Raw genomic sequence first — 25,753 nt, forward strand, 5'->3', positions numbered from 1 at the left:
ATGCACCTTTTCCAAGAAGTTGGCACTATTCGCTCTTCAGATGTCTCTGTCGCTCCTTTTTATGAAAATTAATGATTCATCTGCAATATGAGCTACTGATTTGAGGAGAGCTGCTTTAGGAAGGAAAATTGAGCCTTTCAAGCTATGCACTATAGTCTGCCTAGGCAGGTGAATCTTGCCAGAGTTGCTTTGAAGAACAGTGTTAATGAATCTGCAGTATGCTGCAGCAAAAATTGCTCATACATATTGTTCTACTAAGCAGTGATTGTTCAGTAAATGAGGTAACCAGTAAACTTATGTGCATGGGACTTGTGTTTATGCACGGTCAGCTGGTTCCACCTCAGTTACCCCAATATAACTTATCCAGCAAGTAACTCTTTTATGTGATTACTCATCTAATCCGTGCTTGAACAAAGTTTCTGCTGCAATTATACACATGGCTAGTCAGGTTGCAATGTGAACGAAAAAATTCAAGGGCACAAATGAAATGAACAGGGTGCATAAATGTAAACATATATTTATTCCATGCATAAACACTCTGCAACATGCTAGAGATGGTGGAAACATATAAAAGTATGTACACATTTAAAATATACAGGCACATATTTTACAAAAGGCCCAAATTATACACATGCACGCACACACACACACACAGAGTCTGACACAATAGGGGCTTTAGGCTTGGGGACATCTGTGCTGTGCCATGACTCAGGTGCCCAATGTCCCGTTCCCCCCCTCCTGCCGTAGACTAGCTGTTCTGGGGCTGCCCCAGGTGCCCGTCATTGGAAGACGTTATACACACGAGAGATTGTGCCATTCAGAGAAGGTGAGAACACATCTGAACAAGTTCCGACCCGCTGTTAACAATCCACGAGATTGGTCTAGATTGGCAACGCTTCCAAAAAAAAAAGAAAACAGATGGGAGGTGCGCTTCATCTCACACAGCAGCACGCCGATGCAATGAAAGTCATTGTCTCAGTAAGGTAACATGACATTTACATATATGCAGGAAAAACTCTTTACAACCACCTATAGACAACACCTGGATGCAACAATGTTACAGACTGTGGAAACCCGTGAGTGAGTTGTAACCTGTACATAAAAATGTCTCAGACTTTCACTACGCCAGCAACAACAATGCCTCTCTTTCTTCTTCTTTTCTTTATACATTTGTGATCAGTACGCAAACAAATAAAGTAGCCTGAGTGTGTGTGTGTTCACAGTTATTATGCAATAAACAAGATGCACTGCCTTGGCTGTTTCATCTAGACTAGGCCGTTATACAAGAACATTCAGGATTTGCCACGCAAGCAGTTATATACATAAAACTCTTTAAACAACAAGAAGGGGGCCACCATGTGAGAGTAGCCAGCGAAAATGGGTAGAATGACTGAAGCACATGTAACAAACTGACAGTATTAGCACGAGTGCCCGTGAATACACACAGAGAGTTTATTCCAGAGAGCTAAAAATCTGTCACTTCTTTACCACAGGCAAACCAATGCATAGAGCGCTCACACAGCGAGTCTGTGCGATGCAAGCGACGAAACGCCAGAAGGACGAACCGGTGAGTGCTGCCACATGACAGGCCTTGATTTTCTTAAGTTCGGCACAGTGGGATATTGTCACACCAAACAGTAGGGAAGCGAGTGGGCAGCAATGTCAACTGAAGAGCACACGCAACATCTCGAGCGTGTGCACGAGGAAAGACAACGTTCTTGTTGCTACAGATGCCAACGCTGTGACGGGGTTATTGCCTCCCAAGCGACAATCGTGGCAAAGTATACAAGGTCATATACCTGCGATTGAACAGTGCAGGGGGCACGACAGACAGGCAGTAAAAGATTTACAGCAACAGCTGGTCGAGCAAAGCCGCGCACAACACTACCAGGGGACAGCACCTTGACTAATACAAGTCCTCCTGTGTGAGCAGACATCTTATATCGCTGTTACTCCAATCATGCAGACCCCATAATTTTGGAAGTCCACTTCGATTGGCCACAGAGCAACAAGGCGACAGCAATCTGCAAGGCAGACTGGCCATTGCCAAGTTACATGTCTTTCGGTCCCCTCACAGTCCCTGGATTGGCAGGATTAAACTGTTGAAAATGATTATCGCAAAAGTTAGTGTAAACACTAGATCCTTCGTCAGCGGCAGTACCAAAAATGAAAAATGTTCGAGTCTCACGGCTGCAAGGTTCGGGCACTTCAACAAGTGCTGTTTCCTCTTAATGGAGACACTGTCATCGCTGGCAAACAGATCTGCATAGTTTGATCGTACAATAAATATGCCGCAGACTTACACCACACCTCAACAGTGTGCATGTACGAAAGCAAATTACAATATAGTTACAAGTCACTCCTACCTTCCTGCAAAATAAAAATGAAAAGCAATATAAATAAGAAGCTGCAGTGGTGTCCAATGCACCGCGCACTGGGTGTAATGGTGCACCTGACAGTTGATGGCATGACAGGAGAAGTGGGTGTCACTTTTGGCAAGGGTGAGCAGTAAATACTCCCGAGGTTTTGAATACAAATCGAATATCAGACATGAGTCGGTATTCCACAAGCACACATACTAAACACCACAACTTGGTCAACAATATGAACTAGGCTAGTCAGTGTGACAATGTTACACGCAGTCACATCAAGTGTTGGTATGCAAACATCAAACACTGTTTGGTTTGACATTTGCATTTATGCCCACTTTTTCCACCTGTACTTGGACTGCCTTTGTTTCGCTTTGCAATGAAGGGAAACAGTGCTGATGGTAAGCTGCCTCTGATTGCGAGGAATAAATGATCGGCGCCATGGAAACAGTTTCTAGCAATAGCACCATCAATAACGAATCACAAGGTGCTCAAAGCTGCGTTCCAAAGTTTCAACATGCGCCACAACATCGCTGGCAGTAAACCACCCACTCGTTTACTATTCAAAGCAATGATAACTCAAAAGTCCAACGTGTTTCTCAAAGCCCTGAGTATGTGGAGACACGAAATATTTTTTTATGGATTCGTTTATTCTGGGCACATCGGCCCATATTCATTGAGCATCGAGTGCCTTCTATATTATCAGTAAACTAGAGTGACATTATTCATTGCAGGATATCCTGTCTTTGTTTCTAACAGAGATTGACTTGATAAACATGTGCAAGAGTTAGTTCATTGAATACATTAATGTGGACGTGTTGCCAATGGTTTGACAACATTGTAGTTGCCACCAATCAGAGTAACCAATTTAAAGAGACAAATTACACTGGTATAGATAGAAAATGCTTCAATTATTTTCTAGCACAGAACAGAAGAGAAAGTGCTTTTCTTTTTTTCGTGTTTACACGGTATCCTCACATAAGTTTCAAAGTTCTTAATTCGCTTTTCTTGTCTTACAATTTACAATGCCTTTCCAAGTTTTTGTGCATTCTTCCATATATGTGAAATTTCTGTAGTCAACACCCTTCAATGTGTACACAGTGCAGTGATCAATTAACATCTGCACATATATGTACATATAAGTGAAATGAAAATATCCCATAATGCTAATCCGAAGTGTAAGCATTCAGTATTGTTAACACACCTAGAAACAGGCTATTACACAACAATTCTAGCTGCTTTATTGCACTTTACAGCCCGTAACAAGAGAAACAAGGTAGCAGATGATGCTATCATTGAATAATTAGTGCACAATGGACTACTAGTTTGTCCCTGTCTGCGAACGAAAACCTAAAAGAACAAATTACAGATTTATAAATTACAAATTGCATCAGTGAATGAACTTTCGCACGCCTAGATTTATTAATTATTAACCACGACACACTTCTGAGACATCAGTGCAATTAAGACATGCATGACTGCAGTGCTGCTGCATGTTGTTGTGAAAGACCCTGACATGTAAATTTGTGTGTCATGTATCACCAGCATTGTCACATGCATTGAATCCACAATTTCCACTTACTTCAAGCATAACTTGAGCCTAGAGCCTACAGTCCATTATAAATAAAATAATAAATAAAATACGATAAACATATAAACAGCTAGGTCGCGGATATAAACTTCGTCAGTGCAGTTAACAATTGTAAATTTGTGTAGTTAAGATTGCAGTGAATGGTTACTATTGACACAAGTCGCACAATGTTTAGTTTAGTGTGGCATCACTGACAAACCTTTGTCAGTCAAACAACATTGAAAAAGTTGACAAATGCAATTTCGTTCAGCCGAACTTCAGTTTTCACTCTTTCTCCACTTCTCGAGGACAATTACAAATACTCAATACCTAAATCCCCCCCCCGCCCCAATCTTAAACTCATTTACTTTCCTCATTATTAGTATTCGATTTGTATTCAAAAAGTTATGAGTGTTCTTATCAACATTCACACACACACCCTACTTTTTCACTTTCTTGCCACTTCCAAAATGAAACCAGCCTGAGCCCTTCTTTTTTGGCAAGCCGTTGGCTGAAACTGTGTGATGGCTGGTATGCAGAGTTGACGGCAAGCTTCCAGTTCGGGGCTTTGGGCCAGGTGGGTCAAGAAGGATCTCCACGACTGCAACATCGGGATGCTGGGACCGTGGTCCCTTGGGAAGTTTTGCTGCAAAACAGGACACGAAAAGTGGGTGCAAGAACACATGAAAAAAAGGTACATGGAACAAAAGGGCAGGTACTGCAAGAATGATCGACATGAGGTCAGAGTGATGCACATATTTCTCGTGGCCTCTGTTTAACGATGTGTAGTGCGTGCTCTGGTGTGGTGTGATGTGTGTGTCTTTCAGTGTATGGCATGTGTTCTAAAGTTGTACGGTGAGTGGTGCAGTGTTGCGTGGCATAGTGCAGTCTATGCTCCGTCTTGCGAAACTCTGTGCAACATAGAGAAAGCTATGGCTCATGCCAGAAATTTAGAATAAAGAACCAGAAGAGGGTTACTTTATTTTCCATCGCTCAAATGTCAACTGCAATAAAATTTTGGACAGCTTAAGAAGCCTAGTTTAAAATAATGTACATATAGATGAGCTTTTGTGGAATATTTGACATTTAAAGTATGAGTGGAAGCGTCATGAAAAGCTTGCAAGAACAGCCGCTTTTGATACTGAAACTGAAAAGAAATACTGTCATTACCGCTCACCAGAAGTGACACATGACCTCCAACATCGCAACGGCACACCCGAGCAATCATGGAGGTCACGCTGCTGCACTGTGTAGATACAGCGGCCACCGCAAGTTGCTGCGGCGAGTCCTCTCACGGTCAAGACGGTTGCACTACCTCATGCTCCGATTGGTCTTTGTAGATCACCAAGCTTGGTGACGTGAGCCAGATCGAGCGCCCGGCACCCGTGGCGTGCCGAAAAATCCCAGACACAACATGCTGGGACTTACCGTCATAGCGACACCACCAGGTGCACGCATCATCTGCTTAAGTGTTGTTTAAAGGCCGGCTCTGTGGTGGCTTTACCAAGATTGGCCTACTCATTTATAACAAATTTAGCCAAAGCGAAATTTCATTGCAATGGGCCCTTTAACACCCTCCACACAGAAGCTTCACGGGAGGATCAGTGGTACACAATGGGCAAGCCATACTTCCTTCTTGGAACAAGCAGATGGCCCTCGTTACTGATTGGTTAGCATGAGCCCCAGCCTTTCCTGCACTGTGTGGACCTGATGGGACTCAGTATTGTGTCATGCAGTGCATGGTAGTACAGCACAGAACACTGCATTACTGTGCACATTTCTTCCATGTACTTGATAGAGGATGGTGAGTGATGAAGTAAAGCTGCTAGCATGCAGCTTGAAAAGGATCCCACCCCACTTCATTTTACATGAGCAATCAACAAGATAGCACAAAAAAATGAGTTAGCAAAACAAGGGATGAAGATGAGTAATTGTGATGAATGCTGCCCTGCTAGTACAATGCAATTAAAGTTAATAGTATTTGGTATAGTTTGTGTGACCTTTTTATGAGCAGAGGGACAATGAATAAAAAGTTAGGCAAAATACTGTGTTTATCTCCTTCCTGTGACCTTCCCCAGGTGTCTTAGCAAAAGTGTTCCAATTGTCATAGAAAAAAGAAAGAATGCTGCACTAAACAGTGGACAGAGAAAGCAAATTTGCATCAGTAACAATGGTATCATACGGCTAATTTTAATATGTATTTAATTGTTTTCAAAGCTCAGGTAGGCAGTGAAATCACTGCAACTAATCTTGAAATGGAAGTTCTGAGAAAAGTGATCATGTTAAAAGTAAGAAAGAGTAACATTCAGTCTTGCACAGGATCCCAGTATATTTACATGAAAATAGTTGACCAGTTAAATGAATTATAGTCCAATTTCCAGATTGTAGCACCTGTTTAAATTTCAAATGGATGTAAAAAGTTACAAATTACAATTGGAGCAAACATCCAGTTATACCCATGTCACATGGGCACCAACGAACTCCTTTAGTATAAGGGAGCACAAGACTTCCTAGAAGGTGTTTGACCTCAAGGAAGATGTGGTCATATCACATGGCAAATAAGGAGTTTTTAAACATAGCTGCCAGAGGCGCATTCAGTGCCGTTTGGTTTTTGTACATGTACAAGAACGTAACTTCTAATTACGTTTGTAGCTATTATAATTAACACTCCTTCCATAAAATATTATTCAATATATTTGATGCAAAAAACACATACCTTGTTAAAAATCAAAGTGCGCTCACTAAACATAGCAGTGCTGACAGCGACGCTAGCCACCCTGCGCTTATCTGTGTTTTCATTTGCGGCGTGACAAGTTGGCTCTGTGTTCTGCTGCAAACTATACTAAAATGCTACATCTCGTCCACGGTGACCTCCTGAGCTTTTCTTTTGTCTACTGTGCCGGTGTCAGTCATGAGTGACCACACCGACCATTGCACGACTAGCACAACAAAGGCCACGTTTACACGAACTCTACATAAGCAGGTCAAGTCAGAAATCGGGCTGACTGAACCCGACATGATCACGTCTACATAAACTCGCTTCTGACGAGTCTGGACAATGGCGGCACACAGTGCCGAGCCAAGACAACGACATGTTTGAAATGGCCTTCCGGTTTCCGCTGCCATCTACAACAGCTCTTTTTCGTTGGTCTTATCGCTATGATGAGGCTGTACCGCACAGTGCTTTGTCTTGGCCTTGTCCCAATACTAACGTCGTTGCTGGCACATAAATCACGACGTCACAGTGTTCCCACACAACTCTCGGTGCTGGTGGGCCAGACCAGTCTGCGTTTACATGCGCGCTGCGAACGGGTCAGACTGACTCAGCCCGCTCGACGTTTGTTCAGTCCGACCAGCTAGTGTTCACATGGGCTCAACAGGCGTATTCCAGCCCGACAAACTGACCTGACCTGGTTCTGTCAGGTTTGTGTAAGCATGCTGAAAGACGAGAAAAACATGGTGCCAAGTGGCCTAGGTCGAGAGTATTGTGCACTAGCAAGCATAACTGTTGCTGAATTGTGTTTGAACATTTATTTAATTCAATAGAATGTTCTAAACACACACAACATTAATGTTAATGCAAACAATAATTAAATTGCCAGTTTTACAACAACAAGTACAGGCACACGAGTACTCCCTTCAGCCGATCTCCCTTGACCAAAAGCTCCCTTAAACTCCCTTAGCGGAAGGGCGACCGTTTGACATCGAGTACACCAAGTACAAAGACGACGGAGTTAAAAGCAGTTTGTGGGTGCCCATGTGACAGGGGTATTCGACATGTGCAAGCACACTGTTTTCAGTTAAGTTGTGCTAACTGCTTATCCTCTCCAAGGTGAAAAGCTCACTTGAGCACTCTGCCGGAAACAAGAAAAGCACTGGGGGCTACACATACCTCTTGGACGTTTTGGCTTGAGCTTGTTGTTGAGTGCCATCTTCGCAGACTTCTTTGCACTCTCGGTCACAACATAGCCTGAAAATGAACAAGGCCACATATATACACAATGCCCATTGCTGACGACCAAGAACTTCCTGGTTATTGAACTCCCTGATGATAATTTTGTACCTCACGCTGACTACTGCCCAATAATTCGTTGGCACAAACAGTGGGACAAGGTGGGACACAAGTTAAGAAAGGAAACAAACGAGTGTAGAGACAGGGAATTAATTTATTTATGCTCCATGTACAACATAAGAATGTGAGTCATGCTGTTATTTACCTAAGCTAGTATCTTTGTAGCCGTGACAGTAACATGAGGCTCCGACTACGTACTACCGCATTTATTAAAATGTAAGGCCACGTCGTTTCCCAAAATCATTAGCCTCGTAGTCAACCTCGCTTTACATGCGAGGAACAGTAGAGATGGAGTGCAGGTCATATGTGAATTTTGACTTTAGGTGAACCTTCATGGCAGCGCCAACTTCGCCTTACAGTGTGGCTTTACGGCAGCACACGCTGTGATACCATGAAGCTACACTGTAAGGTGAAATTCACACTGCCTTGAAGCCCCACCGAAAAGCAAAATTCACATATAACCCGCACGCCCATATGTTCAGCTTCCTTCCCCCTTATTTCATGGTAACCATTTCGTGTTTTGGCTTGTTAGTAATTCAGTACTTCAGAAAATCTCTGCCGAGTGTGAATAATCCATCATGTACTCTATATCACCTTATATTAGTGTGCATACTTAACCTTGGGTCTCCCAACTGCATGTTTGCCTTGTAATTGCAACCACCTTATAATCGAATAAATATGTTATATATAAGGCTTTTCTCATTTTTCAATACACTCAGTAGTAAGTCTGCTCTCATGTGTTCCCATTCTTACCTTGTGCCCTGTCTTGTCAGGCAGTTTGCCCCAATGCATCTGTACCAGCTTGCCCAGCTATGAATCCCATTAGCCCTATAATAATGTAATATGGGCTAATTTACGCACACTTATGTTAGCAGACTCTTCAGCAATTGCATTTTGAGACATGGCTACGCGAGTGCCCCATTGCTATTGAAATTTGGTAAAAGCACCTTTCTGTATTTCTTGGTGGAGGAAAGAGTGGCCAATGTACAAAAAGTTGACAAGGGAAAAACACCTATAGGTTTAAGCTAGATTGTCTGCAGTCATGTTTACAGTTGTCTGGGCGTAGGCTGTAGGTCAGTAACAATGCATCCTTAACTTATACTGGGCAGGAAAAAAAAAAGCACAATGTGATCCTACGACGACAGATTACAATAGTATTCTTAATTAGACACCTTCTCACCTTGCTCCCGGTCATCACGCACCCTTTGCCTTTCAGCTTGGAATGCCTGTAGCCACTTTTCCTTCTCAGCAGCGGTCTTCGTAAAGAACAGGTACCACTTCTCCCTGGTGGTGCAATATATCTTCCAGGCATTCCTCACAGTCGTGCCAAACTGTGAATCTAAGTAGAAAAGGATAGGCCCACTATGCAATTGCATTCTTAAAAATAATATTTATAACTAATTATAAATTTACATTTATAATATCACATATATAACATTACATTTGTAATGCGAAGTACTGTTAAAGCTTAATATACCGGATGTGAGAAGAAGTGGCACAAAGTTATCAATGCAAATTCAGAAAGTGTGAATACCTGAACCAGGCTATGCAAGAAACATTAATTTAGTGGATGAACAGACTCGGGAGATTCAGCACATGAAGTAGTCTGTGGTCTACACACAAATGCAAATCCAGCTGTGAGGATAGCCAACATGCAAGAAATAGTGCCACTGTTTCCCCAGCAGTAGGCTAAGAGAAGTCATGTTGCAGAGGGTTCAAGTGGTGCTTATAGTAAAAACAAACAATGTAGGTAATGAATTATTTTAAAGAAAAGCAAACAACGATGGCAATTCGGAGGCACCACCGTCAATGGAATACTTCGAAAATCATGTCATGCTGTGCCAGCAAATTCAAAGTGCAAGTGTCACGTTCATGCAAATGCCGCTGGTCAAGTGCAGTTGCATTTGCAACTTTATCTCTGAATGTTAAAATATTAGCAGATACACACACGCATACCTTTGCCATTCTCAACATCCACAACACAGCAAGAGTTCATGTTCAGTCTGCCCTTGTATGACAACGTATTCCTCTTTATCATGTCCTGTGCAGAAAGAAGGAAAAAAAATGTCATGTTTTATCAAGCGTTAAGTATAGCCGTTGCTTACATTGCACTGAATGGGTAAAAGAGACCAGGGGACGTACTCTCGGATAACTGCTTTTGGCATTATCACTTTCAGTGTGTGCTTATTGACTGGTTGAGCACGGCAACACGCTAAGGCAATAGCATCGCCGAGAGTGATCGTCCGAGAATAGGCTCCCTGAAGTGTGAAATCATCTGATGCTTTAACAAAATTCTATGCTTTCAACGACATACACGCTCATTATATTGTGTCCCAATGAACGACTGCAATTAATGCTGCTGGCATGCATGCTATATCATCAACACATGCTACAGTTTCTCCCGCTATGTTTCTGCAACTTAAATACATAAGGAGAGTGTTGACGGAGAAAAAGTTAGTAAAACAGGCTTATTACTCATGTTTACAAGCTTAGTACAAAGCTTTGAGACAGAAAAATAAAGGTTTAACTGCCACATATGATAGCAAGTATTTTACGGTAATACATCGATAGAAGAGAACATGCATGTAACGAAGTAAATCTAAATTGACAGTGAATATTGGCATGTAACAAATATGTGCTTGTAACGAGCACTAGACAAAACAATGGTGTTTTGGGGGAGGGTGAAACTTCATCAGAACAAGCTTCAACTGTAATCACTGGACTTTTGAAAAAATCCCTATACAGCGAGGCATCTCTTGTCCAGGGTGTTACTATACATGAAAGGTATCAGTGAAGGTAATTTCTCACCCCCAGCATGACCTTTTTTTTTATTGACCCCAAAAGAGGAAAACGCTTAAAGAGGAGTTGCTATGCATAAGGGGGATGCAGCCTACCTTCTTGCAGTACACCAATTGGTTGTCAAACAAAAACAAGCTGACCACATCCCTGGACCATACTGATGACACTCGGACTGCCTCACCCGAGTGGACAAGCATGGAGCTGGTGTCCAACAGGTCGGGACCCTGTCACATGGAACGAATACAACAAAGCCATTAAGAACACATCTCCATATCCAGTGCCACACGACAAGAAGCAGTTTATCATTTTAAGTGCCCCCAGCAATAAGTTAGCAAAGTGGACATGCACTCATACTCGCAACCTTTCACACTCAGTGACATTCACTCGCATTTACACTCACACCGACTAACTAATGTTCCCTCGCGTCCACTCATAGTATTCATTGGTCACTCATCTACTCATACTCACTAGCACACACTCATGTCCACACTCACATCCATTCACACTCACAAGTGTCAGTGAGTAACAGTGAGTCTACTCAAAATGAGTATGCCGACTCACGGCCACAGCCCCTTCACGCTACCTTGAAACTCAAGATCAACTGACGTGCGAAATTATGGAACTTATCCATGACTTGAGAGAAAAAGGCCATCATATTTCTTTTCAGTGGATACCAGGCCATTGTGATATCATTGGAAATGAGGCAGATAAAGCAGCTCGGACGTCAGAATAAGACAACTACTGCATCTCCATTCCTCTCTCAAAGACAGACGCTGCAAGATAGCTTCGCATTCTGGCATGTACATTCTCATTAGCTGAGTGGCATACTGCTAATACAAGGCCCATTAGACTGCACAGATTAAACCCTTTGATGCAACTCGGATCTCCGGCTGTACTGTACTGACATGAAGTGTCTCTTCTGTGTCAGTTGAAGTGCAGAGTTGACCTTCACGAAAGCTTGTTCAGCACTAACTGGAATGGCTGACAGTCCTACATGTAATGTCTGCAGCTGCGAGGAAAACATGGGCCACCTATTGTGCCATTGTCTTCCTAATTTGACACACGCATTGTCCTCACAATTTTAAAAACAAAGCAAATCCATGTCCAATGCATTGAGGAGACTACATGACCATCCACAATGTGGACAGACAATACTGGAACACCGTCACCACCAATCAGTGGCTTAGAAGGCCATGAAGGCACTTTTGCACTTTCTGAGAATGAATGGCTTGTGTGAGTGCCTTTGATGGCATAGTGCTTTCTATGCACGTGCTCATATTTCACCACGCTACTTTGCCTCTCTTTCTCTCCCTTCCTTATGTTTCCCTTTTCTTGTCCCCAGCGTAGGGTATCCAACTGAGCTTTTGAATGGTTAAAATCTCCACCTTCTTTTTTATCTCTCTCACTCGGCTAGAAATATTTTATGGGGCTGCTTGAATGGGGATCATGAATGGGGCAATATAATTTGTAATGATTATTCACATTTTTATCTTCTTGCCCTTTGTCATTGGCCCGCATTATCACTGGAAATGGCAGGAAAGGCATTCTTAGAAAATACAACCCCAGAAGTATTGCAGGCAGATAAAGCTTGTGAATTTCACACCTGTTCATAAGTCTTGATACGTCAGGCTGTTCATGAAATTATAACGAAAGAATTGGTTGGCCCGTACTTTGTTCTCTTGCACTTTGGAGCACATAGCATGGCCACATCAATAGTGTGTTGTGTATTACAGCTTACTTTTCTCACTTACTCAGCATAAGTTCAGAGGGCCCATTAGTGCTACCAACCTTATCACACTCTAGCACCATGTAACATTGGGTAGCTGCTTCTGTAACCTCCAAGTTATGCACACGTCCTTTTTTTTTTTTGCAGACATACTCGTCTCCTTGGTTCAATTGCAATCAATGCTGAGGAAAGGTTGTACGCAACCACTTTACGGACTGGCAAGTTGTGGTTCTGAGCTAGGGGCTAGGATGAGTGAAGGGCCTAATTTACTAGTAGAGAGCCAGTAACTGAATGACCCTTATTCGATGTCTTATGCCTACCCTGTGAGAAAAGTGTATGTGATAAAAATGCAAGAAGCAATGGATACCAGATTGATATAACTGGTGCATAAAGATAGATAGGGCTGAAATAAGGCCTGGTTGGTGCTACCTCCAGAATGCTTGTCTAGGGTGCAGAAGCAGTTCACTTTGGACTGAACTTGCATTCACATTGTTTGGTGAAAGTCACTACTGTTTAGAGCTAGCTTGCTTCATAGATGTGGGTATACAAGAGAGGTAACGTGAAGTGATATGGCAGGCCTTCTTTTCACTGCTCAGACATGGCTGAGGTTTCCTTGGTCTGCACCGGGGTCGCCAGTAATGAACAAGGGATCACTCAACGCGACTTCGAAGAAAGCACTATTTTGTTTATTTCAGAAAACGACATTCTAATCTTTCAAAATTTCATGGTACATTTCTGCTTATCTCAAATCATGCATTGCACTTAGTGTGATGTGCGACTGCTTCCCTCCAAGAATACTGCAGTTTAACTGAAGCATTCATTAGATGTGCATTGCTAAACATAATCCAGGAATGAAATGAATTACCCAATTGTAGAGTAACCAAGCATGACCTCACAACATCAACTTTGCTATGCTTCACAAACTTCAGAGACAATTAAATGTTTATACAGGGCGTCTCAACTATCATGCACCACGATTTAAAGATATGCAAATGTCACGTAGCTGGACAGAACCAAGGTAATGTTGTTTGCTGTCGCTTATTTTTTGCATGCTGCTCAATTACATAATTTGTCTTAATTAATCAACTTCTCAAATATTATAATTACATGAACAGTGCCAATTAAAAAAAATCATACGGCAGCATGAAAAACTCCCAATACAGCTTTGTGTAGCTCAATACATGCTACATAAAAGCGCTTTTGCGAGCGTGAAAGAAGCCCGAGAATATACGCAAAAAGCCTTCACCGCGTAATTTTGCGTGTATTGGCGGGCTTCTTTCATGCTCGGAAAAACATTTTTATGTAGCACGCATTGAGTAACAGAAAGCTGTATCGGGAGTTTTTCATGTTGCTCTACAATTTTCTCAGTGACACTTTTCATCTAATTATAATATTTGAGAAGTTGATTAATTAATTCAGACTAATTATGCAATTAAGCAGAATGCAAAAATATCTGGATCCCACGCACTGTGGGAATCGATGTAAGCAAAGCTTTCTATTCTGTTTGCTTTGATTGACGATAACTAATGGTGATGTTGACGGCGCATGCTTAAGTTCTTCAGTGTTTAGTCCAATACGAGAGTGGTGAGCTTAATGCTAAACATTATCTTGCGTGCACCCCTGCTGTTTGTGTGCCTAATACACAGAACACACAGGGAGACAAATATGCTTGAGGTACTGTTGTGCATCATTGTCCATAATCTCGGTGAGGGCTCAGCATTACCATTGCCTCACATGGGACATCTCATCATGGCAGAAGTATTAAGCTTCAGTTGAATTACAAGGCTGTATGTGCGAAAACCACGATAGGATTATGAGGCACACCGTAGTGGTGGACTCCGGATTAATTTTGACACCCCGGTGCTCTTTAATGTGCACCTACATCTAAGTGCTCTATTATTTTTTTGTATTTCACTCGTGTTGAAATGTGGATGCCGTGGTAAGGATTGAACCCACGACCTCGAGCAATGCCATAGCCGAAAGGTACAGCAGCAGGCACAGAAGTGTTGATTTGACGTGTGACCGCTTCCGTAGCGTCGTCTAGACTCTACGGTGTGCTTTAATGCAGCTCTGCTTCTGCATGGCCTGTGTAATTGTTTGCTCGATAAATCTGCATGGTGTTTATTTTTCAGAAATAGAAGAAATATAATGTATTGTACCTTGAACATAAATTTATCCCATTTGCCCGCAACCGCTGTCGTGTCTATAGTAGTAGCGTTCCCTTGCCTTCTCGCGCCAACTTCTCCCAATCCACCCCCCCCCAATCCCTTCTTGCAAAAACTGTCAAGGCTGTTACTTATTTCACGACTGCATCGGTTCTACCCATTCTCTGCCTCCTCTCCTCCCTCCTCTCTACCATTATATCTAGCTTCCCTCTGAACTTGCACATTAGTAGAAAGGTAAGCGCTGCAATTTCTGCAATGCTTTTGTGTGGGGTCACGGATAATTACAACTGTTAAGAGGCTAATACAGCGACGCACAGGGAGCTCTAGAGGGCATTGTGCACATTCGATGCTGTGCAAAGGTCCAAACGAGTTTCTCGAATCAGCTTTCCCCTCTGCTTAGCTGCTGTCATGTATACACACGCTCTGAACCAACCCCCGGCACTTTGTGCGACATAGTAGCAGCAGCAGCAGTGGGAAAGTTGAAGGAAGAGGCAAAGAAAGCTTTGCTTTAAATATAATGTGATTATCTCCAAGCGACGGCAAACAACATTACCTTGGTTCTGTCCAGCTGCTTGGCATTTGCATATCTTTAAATTTCGGTGCATGATAGTTGGAACACCCTGTATACTACTAGCTAACTCTGTCTGGCAAAGTGAATTCATGAAGTTTCTGTTCTGCCCTTTCCTCTCTCCGTCTGTTAACGAAAAAAGCATGTGGTGTCTTTCACCCTTCACTGTCGAAAGCTTGACACATGTGACCTATAACATATTTTATATTTTTCTATGTTTGTTACCTCTCTCTTTATGTAGCACATCACGAGGGGTTCGTCAGGAGACATGGAATGATAATGAAGACCTCAGAGAAAAAGGCGCACAAATAGCGGTGGCTCGCCAGTGTTTTGGTGCATGCTCAGAGCAAAGCCACCTCAAACGGTCTGCCTCTTGACAGTACGCACAAAATAATTTCACAGTACACCTCTTCCCACACTCCAATACATGTTCGTTGCAGGCTCATTGCAGGCTCTCTGCAGAGCTGCTGCTCTCAAAAAAGACACAGAAAGGAGCCTTGCCTCCCAGTTGAAAACGCCGCTCTGCCACTCCGCAAGCTTTTCAAGACACTCCATACGGCGTTTGCGCTCGTTGACCATTTGGGCGACGCCCTTCATGGCTGCCAGGGCTTCCCGCACAGCGTGGTAGTCGGCATGCTCGGGACGTGTGTACTTCAGCAGTTCAGCCAGCTGCAGCGGGTACTTGCAGATCTTTTGCACTGGCGTCAGCAGAAACCCATCCAGCGAGATGTCAATCATATCTTGTAGCAGGCGGCATGCCTGCACCGATGAGCAAGATAAGAGTAAATCTTCCGAGTGTAGTTGAATACAAGGGCCAGGAATGGCCACGGTTGTAGATATTTCAGAATTTCAAGGGGTAAAACTGGGATTGGAATAATGAGAATGGACAAGAACTGCATCTGCAAGCAGGCAATGCAGATTTAAGTTATCAGTAGGAGAAGGCAATACTGCAAGGCACTAAGGCATGGAAAAATAGGAAGATCATTGGGCAAGAACAATGAATGTGAGAAGGACAAGAAGGAAATGTGGCGACGTTACTTGAATGGCTGACCTACCTTCAATTCCTGAATTGCGATCTACTGACGTAGCTAAACTTAATATTTAGTGTCTCTTTATTAGGCTTTCTATTGGGTCTGTAATGCAACATTATACAACAAGGCTACACAGAAACACATCCTTGCCTCAAAGAAATGGACATATTTGGAGTCAGCGTAGAGTTCCTGAAGTTCACTGACAGCCAGTGGGTGGTTGTTGCAGTACTCCGAGTAGATCCTAAATTCCTGCTTCTGAAAAAGAAATAAAAAGAAAGCGTAAAATAAAGAAATTGAACTCGTTTCAGAGGCCACTGCTCAGTCCTGCAGTCATTATACACAGTCCACCTAAATTTCACATTTGAGTGCTTGCTACATTTATCAGCAACAGTAAAAATGTAGTCAACAATTATTATACATATTGTGAGAGCAGTAAAAGAGTTATGAGAGTGCAATGTACAAGAACAGAAAGCGGCAACCTACATGCTCTAGAAAGACAGATCCGATCTGACTTAGATGTGGCCGCTCCCAATCGACGGCTGACTCGAGGTGCTTCAGGAAGCTGCTCTGAAATTCGTACAGCTGCTCAATGTTTCCGAAGATGGTGGCACGACGCTCTTCAGAGAACATGTCAGGCCTCCGTCGGACTTGTGCCAGGTAGCCCTGTTAAAAAATGTAAGTGAAACAGACACATTCAGCGCTTCCACACATATATTTTCTGAGAGGTTAAAATAACCAGGAAGAGGTATATCTATATATTCACTGCTACACTCAAACCCTTTGGCCACATCATTTCCCATTCAACGAGATTCTACCCTTTAAAATTTTCAAATAGCAGGTATGCCAGACAACTGTGGGAAAAATTTTGTTCTGTAGAATGAATGCTGTACAACATATTTTAATTGCTCATCTTGACACACAATGTGATGAAATCATGCCTTGCATCCTCAACGGTCAGCTGTCCAACAAGAAACAGAAGTTTTAATTCAGATAAGACGTGGTGTTCAATGAAAAGCTTCAGGCATTGCCATGTGGGAAGAAAAACTCGCTAGCAGTACCACCAAAGTGAAGAAGAATTCATCCACAGACAGGATGTGAACACTAATCTTAATGTATTCATATGGGCTTCTACATGTTAAAGCTAGATGTCAAATCACAATTACCTTGCAGTAGGTACTAATTAGAATAGGAAAACATCCCTCCTAGCTTCCTTGTTACCAGTTCCCAAAGCAAAATTCAACAAGTTTCATCACAATGCGGATACGTTGCGAGTGAAGCAGATACAGGTTTTGCTTATCGTGCCCAACTAGCTACTGCTACATCTTACAAAGTACTGTATTTACATGAAGTGACGTGCAGATAACATGTAATGCAACTTAATTACATATAATTAGTGTATGCTATACAGTAGCATAAAGAACATGGATATACATACACACACATGCACAGGCACAAAAAAAAGTCGCTGTTGCACCCAAAAAGCGAAGCATCAATTGCGATAGCAAATCAGTACACAGCTATACGAAGTAAGGATAGTAGTTTTATCGGCCGCATAAACTTGGAAACATTCATTTACTAACTGAATTAACAAGCATGGTGTCAATGCGCACAAGTAAACATGAACAGATAACTCGATGAGCTTGGACACTCGCAGTCAAAACGCTCGTGTGAGCAAATGCGGCAGCAGCAGCGAGCGAAGTGATCTTTGTGCAGTCTATCGCTTAAACACAAGAAACGCAAGAGAGGAGAAAACATAGCATGCACAAAGGTATGAGCCGTCTGCAGAGCCCTTTCAAGATACAGCGCGCAAGGCCGTGCAAAGTACGCACTAGTTGGCCGAGTCAACGCCGCCCCCCCACTCCCTCCCATGTTGCTTCCCTGCTTTCCTACATACTATATGGCGCGCGAGATTGAGCCGCGATCGTTAGTTCCCCTTGGGCCCAGTCGCGAAAGGCACAGTTGCTGCTGGAGCACAACACAGCACGTTTGCACTCTGCTTTCTCCTATCGCATGCGCCAGATTGAGCCGCAGTCGTCGGCTTCCCTCGCCTCCTTTCACTCGCACATAAAGCATTTGACGCGCGGCGTCGGTGTTATTGCCCTCAGATTTTATATGGAACATCACAATGACGGTGACGACAATAATGCGCCTGGAATGTCCATATAATTGCTATCGCAATAAAACACAAATTATTGGCTGAAATGCATCACTACATATGGACAGACAACATAATGAAGCGAGAACAGTAAGGCCTTCACCCACCTGAACAACATCCTTCAAGTGCCGTACAAAGTCTCTCTCAGTGTTGACTATCTCCATGACAACCTTGGCACGCACCTCCTCATTACTCAATAAGCCAATACTCATTTTGCGGGGCTTGTGTTGTGTGAGTGTGCCATCCGCCATCTTGGTGATGCAATCCTCCACCGTGTCCTCCTGGCCAACTCGTAACTGTAAGCGATGGTCATACAATCAGTCTTACTGACATTAAAAAAAAGGTTAGTGAGCAATTCTGTGACATGAGGGACTGCTAGGGCTGGAAAATTAAAACTGAAGTGCTTGTGCCAAGTTAAAACAACTCATTCCAGTGTAATCTGCATTGCTGTAGGAAGCCTCACCCTGTACTTTTCCTTGGAACTTTTATGATCATGCTCTTGCTTCAAACAATCCGCACTGGGTAAGCAAATGTAAGAAATGCGCCCACTTTTGCTTCTTGCATTTCTGACACCTATCTTGGCAAAACAGTGCAACCATTGTTGTTGCTTTTAATGTAAAAATAAAATGTTACTTACGAGCTAAACAACACCCCAAAACACACATGTGCACAAGAAAAAAGGAGTTGTGCGATCAGGTAACATACAAATTACAATTTTTATGTGCAGTCAACTTTGTGAACCCAACTGCCCTTGGCCTTGGCAGTCTTGGCTGTGAACTGACGGCCAAGACCATGACAGATGACAAGTAAATGTGACTTCTGCTTACTCGAACAAATGCTGCTGGGAACCAGCCATTCCGCTGGTCGACTGATCCCCACCACCAGTCCTTGTCAGACATGTCGGTCACTTCAATCACCTCGCCGGCTTGGAAGGCCAGTTCCTCTGAGTCTAGGGTCACATGGTCCCAAAGTGCCTCAACATATGTGACACCTTCATACTAAAATAAAGCAAAGGAAGAAGAAAAAGAAATATAATTATAGAGAAAATGAATCACCGGAAAACTCAGCTGACTTCTACACATAATGTACAAATTCAAGGTTGCACAAACTGTATGACTTCGACCAGTTGAAAGTTACTTACATCCTTGGGAATTTGGGAATAGGACTCTCCATCAGACGAGAAATCCTCCTCTGAAGAAGCTGTGCTGGGGTTCCTTGAGGCTTCTTGGTCTGACAAGCCTAAGGGACAAATAGATACAAAGGCGACAAACAGCAATTTAGCAGATTACTTGGTTGGTTTATAAAAATATTTAGTTTGTTTGATCTGATTATATATGATATACAGTGCGCAACAGCAACGAATGCAGGAGGAGAATAGAGGACAAGCACTGGCTTTCCTTTCAATAGTTGATATTCAGTGCTTGTCCCACATTCCTGTATTTCATTCATTGTCTGCACAGATAGCACAACATGTTTGCAGATTACAAACAGTGTAGTGCACATTGGATGTGTTTCTGAGATGCTGTTAAGCTGGCACTTGAATGTGTTGTCTGTAGTTGTGTGCGTCTTGCAGTCTGTATGAAAGTCTGAGCAGTGCAAAGATTTTTCATGGTGTATTACAATCTAGCACAATGTCAAGCTAGTCAAAGTTGTCAAGCAGTCAACCCACTCCAGATTTGGAGCTTCCAAAACATATAGCAGTATGAAAAGTGCTCAGTCAATACACTAAACTATGGTGAATTAATCATGACTGCTTGCAACATCAGCCTTGCTTTGGCAAATACTAGTCCCACAACTTTTACATTTACATGGCCCGCTTTGTCTGTCTACAAAGCAGAACACATCTAACAGTGCTGGCCAAGACAGCATGACATGTGTGTCGTATCTTTATGAAGCAAGTTGAAATTCGCCACCAGCTCCTTCAAATAAATTATTTTTTGATCAGATCTGAGCACGTGCTTACCGTGAGAAAGCTGCTCCTTCTGTGCCAAGTCATTTTTATCCGACTTTTCAAGGTCCAGTGGCTGGCTGATAGACCTCCGAAGAGCACCCCGACCTTTTTGCCGGCGCAGTGTGGGGCGGCTTCGCTCAATCCTTGTCTTGATTGGTGGTGGTGTTGAAAATTGCTGTTTGATAGAGAAAAAGAAGAGACAATTCAGGAACATTAGTGGTAATGTCTTGGAATATTCCAGAGTTTGGCATTACACTTCCATGAAAGATAACATTCATGACATGTCACGACATGTCGCGTATATAATTGGTAAATTTCCGTCCACCACTGATAAAATGTTCCTTAAGTTACATTCCAACATAAAGGAAAATGCAGTTTGGCAAAGTTTACTAAATTTTCTCACATAACTCTGTGGTGCTGCCTAGCTCTAACGATTCTATTTGTAAGAATGGGGCACCCTCTCTTCGCAGATTTCCGACTCAAAGTGGCTAGAACAGTTTACTAGTTCTTAACACTCCTTTTTAGCACCCATATTAAGAAAGCAAACTACAACAGGCAGAGTCAGCCAGACAAGGCGGACTTACCCTGTCGAAGGAAGGTGGTTTGTGTGTGTATGGTGGCACATTAAAGCCGGAGTGCGGGGAGCTTGGGAGCTGATTGTCATCACACAGAGTGGATTCAGCTTCGGCCCTGGCTTGTGAAAGACTAGAGTATGACTCCTGACGACCTGAGCAGGTGACGCCATTTATTGTGATCACTGCCGATATGCTTTCGGCCTTCCTCTGAATGCTGGCTTGGCTGCTGTCATCTGTGGAATCAGCCTGGAAAGGGAGGGTAAGATAGGCAGAACACACAGGAAGTGTTACGATGTCACAACAGATAACATCCATAGAGATAGAGAGCAAACAAAAATTGGTAGGATATGCGCTTTACTTTCAATGAGCTTTGACAAATGGCAATAAGAAAAATCAACAGGCCTTAATGTTTGCCAATTTCAGTAACACAGCATGCCCACATGATAGGGAAACAAAGAAAACAATATAACACTTTAAATTAATATGCAGAGAGATAGAGAGGTATCACTTTTAATAAAGAAAATCTCAATATAGCATAGCAACGATATATTGGCACGTTAGGTGTGCTGTTAGTGCAAGGTGTGTTTGCTCACGGTAATCTGGAAATGTAACAGCAATTATCGAAATAATGTTATGCAGAGAGAGAGAGAAAAAAATATCACAGAAGGCTTCGCTGTACAGCATGACCCCTAAGCACAGTGGCACAGCCCGTCCACTGTACAGAAGTTCAATGCAGCTCTGCATGGTATCTCAGAGCGCATGGCGAATGCACACATGCGTCATCTATGGCACCTACAGGTGGCGTAAAAAGCAATCAGAACTTGATATTTCGGTCACTGCATTAACTTGCGACCCAGCGAAAACTGAGTGCCAATGCGCGGTCACTGCTATCAAACAAAGCTTTAAAAAAAAGTAATGACAAGGTCACCGCTGTTTAAGTGCGACAGCTAACAAACAAGACAAAGAAAAATTGACACGAAATGAAGGGGAAAAAAAGTCATAATTGCGCACGACAGGCCAAGCACTGACTGTGATAGCAAATTCTTAGACATCAATACGAAGTAAGGTTAGTCGTTTTATCAGCTGCATAATGTTCTGTAAACATTCGCTTACCAAATTAACAAGAACGTGTTATAACGCGCGCGCAGGCAAATACAAACACATCTCGCTCGACGATCGCGGATACTCGCTGTCAGAACGCCGGCGTGATGAAGAGCGGCAGCAGCGGCGAGCGAATCCCCCTTCGTGCCTTCCTAATCAACGCGAACTAGGCGCGCGAAAACACAGCGCACACGAAGCCATCAACCATATCTGGCCGGCTAGCCATCGATCCAGCGCAGATTGCCTCCAAGATAGGACGCGCGCCGCCGCGTTCGGTCGCCGCAGCTGGAGTAGAAGAGGAAATGCGCACTAACCTGCCAACTCTCCCCCCTTCCATTCTATCACGCGCACGTCTCCCCCCCCCCCCCCCGCCCTTGTGCGCGTGAGAAGACGGCGCGCACCCCTCCCCGCCTGCCTCCCTTGCTAGCGCCAGAAGAAACTGTCGCACCATGCCACCATACGCCTAGGCTCACCTTCGCAAGCTCTCGCTCGCACCTAAGCATACGGCGCGCGGTCGCGATGTTATCGCACTTGGACTTTATGCGGAACATCACGGCGATACCGACGCCGATTGCAGAAATTCGTCTGGAGTGTCCATATTATTGATATCACAATAAAAAGGGTGATGGGGAACGTATGTTTGGCGTTGATATGACACTGTACGGAAACGCAAGAGGTTAAAACGATCAGTGAATATGAAACGGATGCTAAAGACAGCTCGGAACGGTACAGAACGCTCCTGCTTCGTCTTGCAGCTATATTTTAAATCTTATGCGGAACAGAAAATAGATTCGTTTATTGACAAATAGGCTAGCGAGGGACATTCGTTTTCAAGCAGATATTTCGTCGAGCCTCGAAAGCAACAACGCAAGCGCCGTGCATGCCGACGCGAAAAGGCACCGGAAAAACCGTGCCCATCCGCTTGCCGCGTACTTTAACTTTCGCTTTTTTTTAATTTTCATTTATTTATTTGTTTATTTATCTATTGCGTCGTAAAATGCTCGCGTCCCCGACAGAAGCAGCTACGGCGCTTGATAAAGAAAGACCCAATCTTCTAGCGACGCATGTTCCCCCGACAACACGGTTGTAACGTGCGTCACTGAGCTAAGCCTCGCGTCACGCCACTATAACCATCGCGTGCTTACGACACGATGTATGTCGCGCCGTAGGAGCTCGCGCCCGTGTGCCCTCTATTGGAGTGTGCACTCAACCTCGATGCCCTCTCCACTTGCCTTCGTTGTTTTCATGGCAACGCAGGACAGCACGCGAGACACGGCGCAAACTAGAAAACTGGGAAAGTAGTCCCCGACGAAGCAGAAAACGCGTACGTAGCGCAACACCATTCCTGGTCTTATAGAACGTCTAGCAGGAAAGGTCGATTTGCAAGCTCTGCGTCTGTCGAAAAAGAACAGCCCAACCTCACGAGCGATTTCTCGCAGCATCTCGCGCAAATGGAGCACGCGGCACACGAGGTACCGCGTGCGCGCAAGAATGTTGGGAGGGCTTTCCATTTCATTTGCTGTCTGGTTGCTTCTGCGCACAGCCCCAAACACAAGGCCGTGCTGAATAATATGTTCTGTTTCATACATCGCACGTAACGCTGTGAAAACTACAGCAAGATTTTTCAGTGCTTGCGTTCGCATGAAAAAAAAATAATAATAAAGCGTTTTTCGCCAGCAATTATGTGTGAAACTGTTGTCAGGAATAAATGAAAATATTTAATTAAGAAAAACGAAAAACAACAACAAAAAGAACTGTGGTATACGGCTGGTACAACGGCTGTTCTTTTATCCTTCCGCTTGTTGTTTCTTTCGTTACTTTTCGCGAGCCGGGCATGCACACGCGAGCAACGCTGTTGACGCGCAGCTGCAGCAGGGAACGACTCGCCTTGAGATGGCGCGAAATCGCCATCTTGTTTTCTCTGATTGGCTCACAGGACAGCTACGTCCTGTCTGATTGGCTCAAAACGACATCACGGCGAAATTTGACAGAGCAAGTAACAGCGTCTAGATTCGGGACCGCGGCGGAGCACTGCCAGAGTCGTGTTCGAAAAGAGATGGCACTTGCACAGTCTGCGCACGGCGACGGTGCCTTCGCTATTCCGGAATACTCATTTTGATGAAGTGTAAAGATAGGGCGTTGATGGTCGAAAGACTTCAACTAGCTTGCGAATTAATTACCTGGTGAGTGAAGAAAATATCAGTCCCGATGTTAAACCCAATTAACCTGCGGCACTGCGGCGCTTGTAAAACAAGTCTATGAAAGCCCCGGAAACACAACTGTCGAACGCGTGCGCCTGCAGGTACAATGAAACGCAGAAATACGTGTGTGTGCGTGTGCGTGGGTGTGAGCATGGTGTTTGGTTTTAGGAATGGAGAGCATTTAAAGCCCAATTTTTTCCCGATCACGCGTTTCGTTGAGTTTTCATGTTACATTGTAATTTTGTTGCAGTGCGTTTAATAAACAATCAGGAATTCACGCAATCACTTCTCAACCTCTCGCTGCATATATTTACTTTCTTCATCGAAGAAAAATATATGAATAGCGCGAGAAGTACTTGTCTGCGATGTTAAATCACCCAACGTTTCGTATCATTTGCTGCACCAAGGTGAAGTTAGCGTGCTTGATGGAACAAACTGAAACAAACGGCTAGCGTGAAAAAAAAAAATTATATCCGCGCTGTTTTCTCAGTGCACGTCTACAGTCTCGCATCTTATGACCTACAAGAAAAATTTAATATTGCAAAGATTACCGATCACACTTTTTGCACTCGAATGGATGGATGCATGCAATCGCGCGAATTTCTCTATTAAAGGGGCCCTCAAATACTTTTTTAACTAATCATAGAATTGCTTCACTGTCAAGTGACGTCGTCTTACGAATCTCACGCCCCCCCCCAAAAAAAAAAAAAATTGTTCGACCTTTTCAAGTATATGTAGGTGGAGCTGTCGAACCGATACCCGGTTTTGTCTTCCTTTTCGTCTCCGCTAGCGCGCTGGAAGCCAAGAGAGTAAAGGCCCGGCGAGAACTTGAGTGTCGCGGCGGTAAAATAAACGGCGGTGAAAGGGCTCGTCGCGCCACCCTGTGGCGGTCAACGATACTTTAGCACGCCACTGCCATCTCGGAGGTCATGCGCAGCTAACGCAGCTACGCGTAATGCAAAGATGAAATTATTTTTTCCCCTGCCTTCTTGATATCGCAGTCATATGGATTTTCATTTATTTAACTGAAAATCAGCAATTATGTGTAACTGAGAATGCTCTCGCGATCACAAAATAAGCCAATAACGTTGGTCGGCCAGCTGCTTTCGACGTGACGCCATTGCGGAAGCGAGGGCAAGCGATCTTGCGCTGTGTCTGACACGAGATTGCAAATTCCCTCCTGAATGCAGTGCGGTAATAGTTTATCACATGATCACAGCAGCCTCCACGACAGACCGGCAACGTTTTCGTACAATGTTCAAAAAAATGTTTCGGGGCCGCTTTAAAAATGATCGAAGGGGTAGGTGACCAATAAACCGGCATTTACTTTCCAGGGCGGCTGTACAACACGTCAGAATCCAGCTTACCCTCGCTTAGGCGTCATATTTCGGCTTAGGAGCTCAGAACCAAGTGTGTCGCGAAATCCCGACGAGCGGCTATAATTTAAACAAGTAGTAACATAACATATCG

At 43.6% G+C, this 25,753-nt stretch overlaps 1 protein-coding gene across 2 annotated transcripts in view; it reads right to left on the bottom strand.

The window, feature by feature from the left end:
- Nucleotides 1–497: 497 nt before the first annotated feature.
- RhoGEF3 (Rho guanine nucleotide exchange factor 3) overlaps nucleotides 498–25,753 on the bottom strand; it is a 435,033-nt gene continuing 409,777 nt past the window's right edge. For both annotated transcript variants that reach the window (XM_050186860.3, XM_055076216.2), the window contains 13 exons: nucleotides 20,991–21,227; nucleotides 20,419–20,581; nucleotides 19,597–19,694; nucleotides 19,283–19,453; nucleotides 18,563–18,751; nucleotides 16,784–16,963; nucleotides 16,451–16,555; nucleotides 15,771–16,028; nucleotides 10,906–11,034; nucleotides 9,968–10,052; nucleotides 9,192–9,350; nucleotides 7,832–7,909; nucleotides 498–4,585 (listed from right to left, as the gene is read on the bottom strand). In XM_050186860.3, coding sequence (XP_050042817.1) covers nucleotides 4,380–4,585; nucleotides 7,832–7,909; nucleotides 9,192–9,350; nucleotides 9,968–10,052; nucleotides 10,906–11,034; nucleotides 15,771–16,028; nucleotides 16,451–16,555; nucleotides 16,784–16,963; nucleotides 18,563–18,751; nucleotides 19,283–19,453; nucleotides 19,597–19,694; nucleotides 20,419–20,581; nucleotides 20,991–21,227 — 2,058 coding nt within the window. In that variant the 3' untranslated portion in view covers nucleotides 498–4,379. The remainder of the gene's footprint in view (nucleotides 4,586–7,831; nucleotides 7,910–9,191; nucleotides 9,351–9,967; nucleotides 10,053–10,905; nucleotides 11,035–15,770; nucleotides 16,029–16,450; nucleotides 16,556–16,783; nucleotides 16,964–18,562; nucleotides 18,752–19,282; nucleotides 19,454–19,596; nucleotides 19,695–20,418; nucleotides 20,582–20,990; nucleotides 21,228–25,753) is intronic.

This window comes from Dermacentor andersoni, chromosome 2, assembly GCF_023375885.2.
Source record: "Dermacentor andersoni chromosome 2, qqDerAnde1_hic_scaffold, whole genome shotgun sequence".
NCBI classification, from domain to species: domain Eukaryota; kingdom Metazoa; phylum Arthropoda; class Arachnida; order Ixodida; family Ixodidae; genus Dermacentor; species Dermacentor andersoni.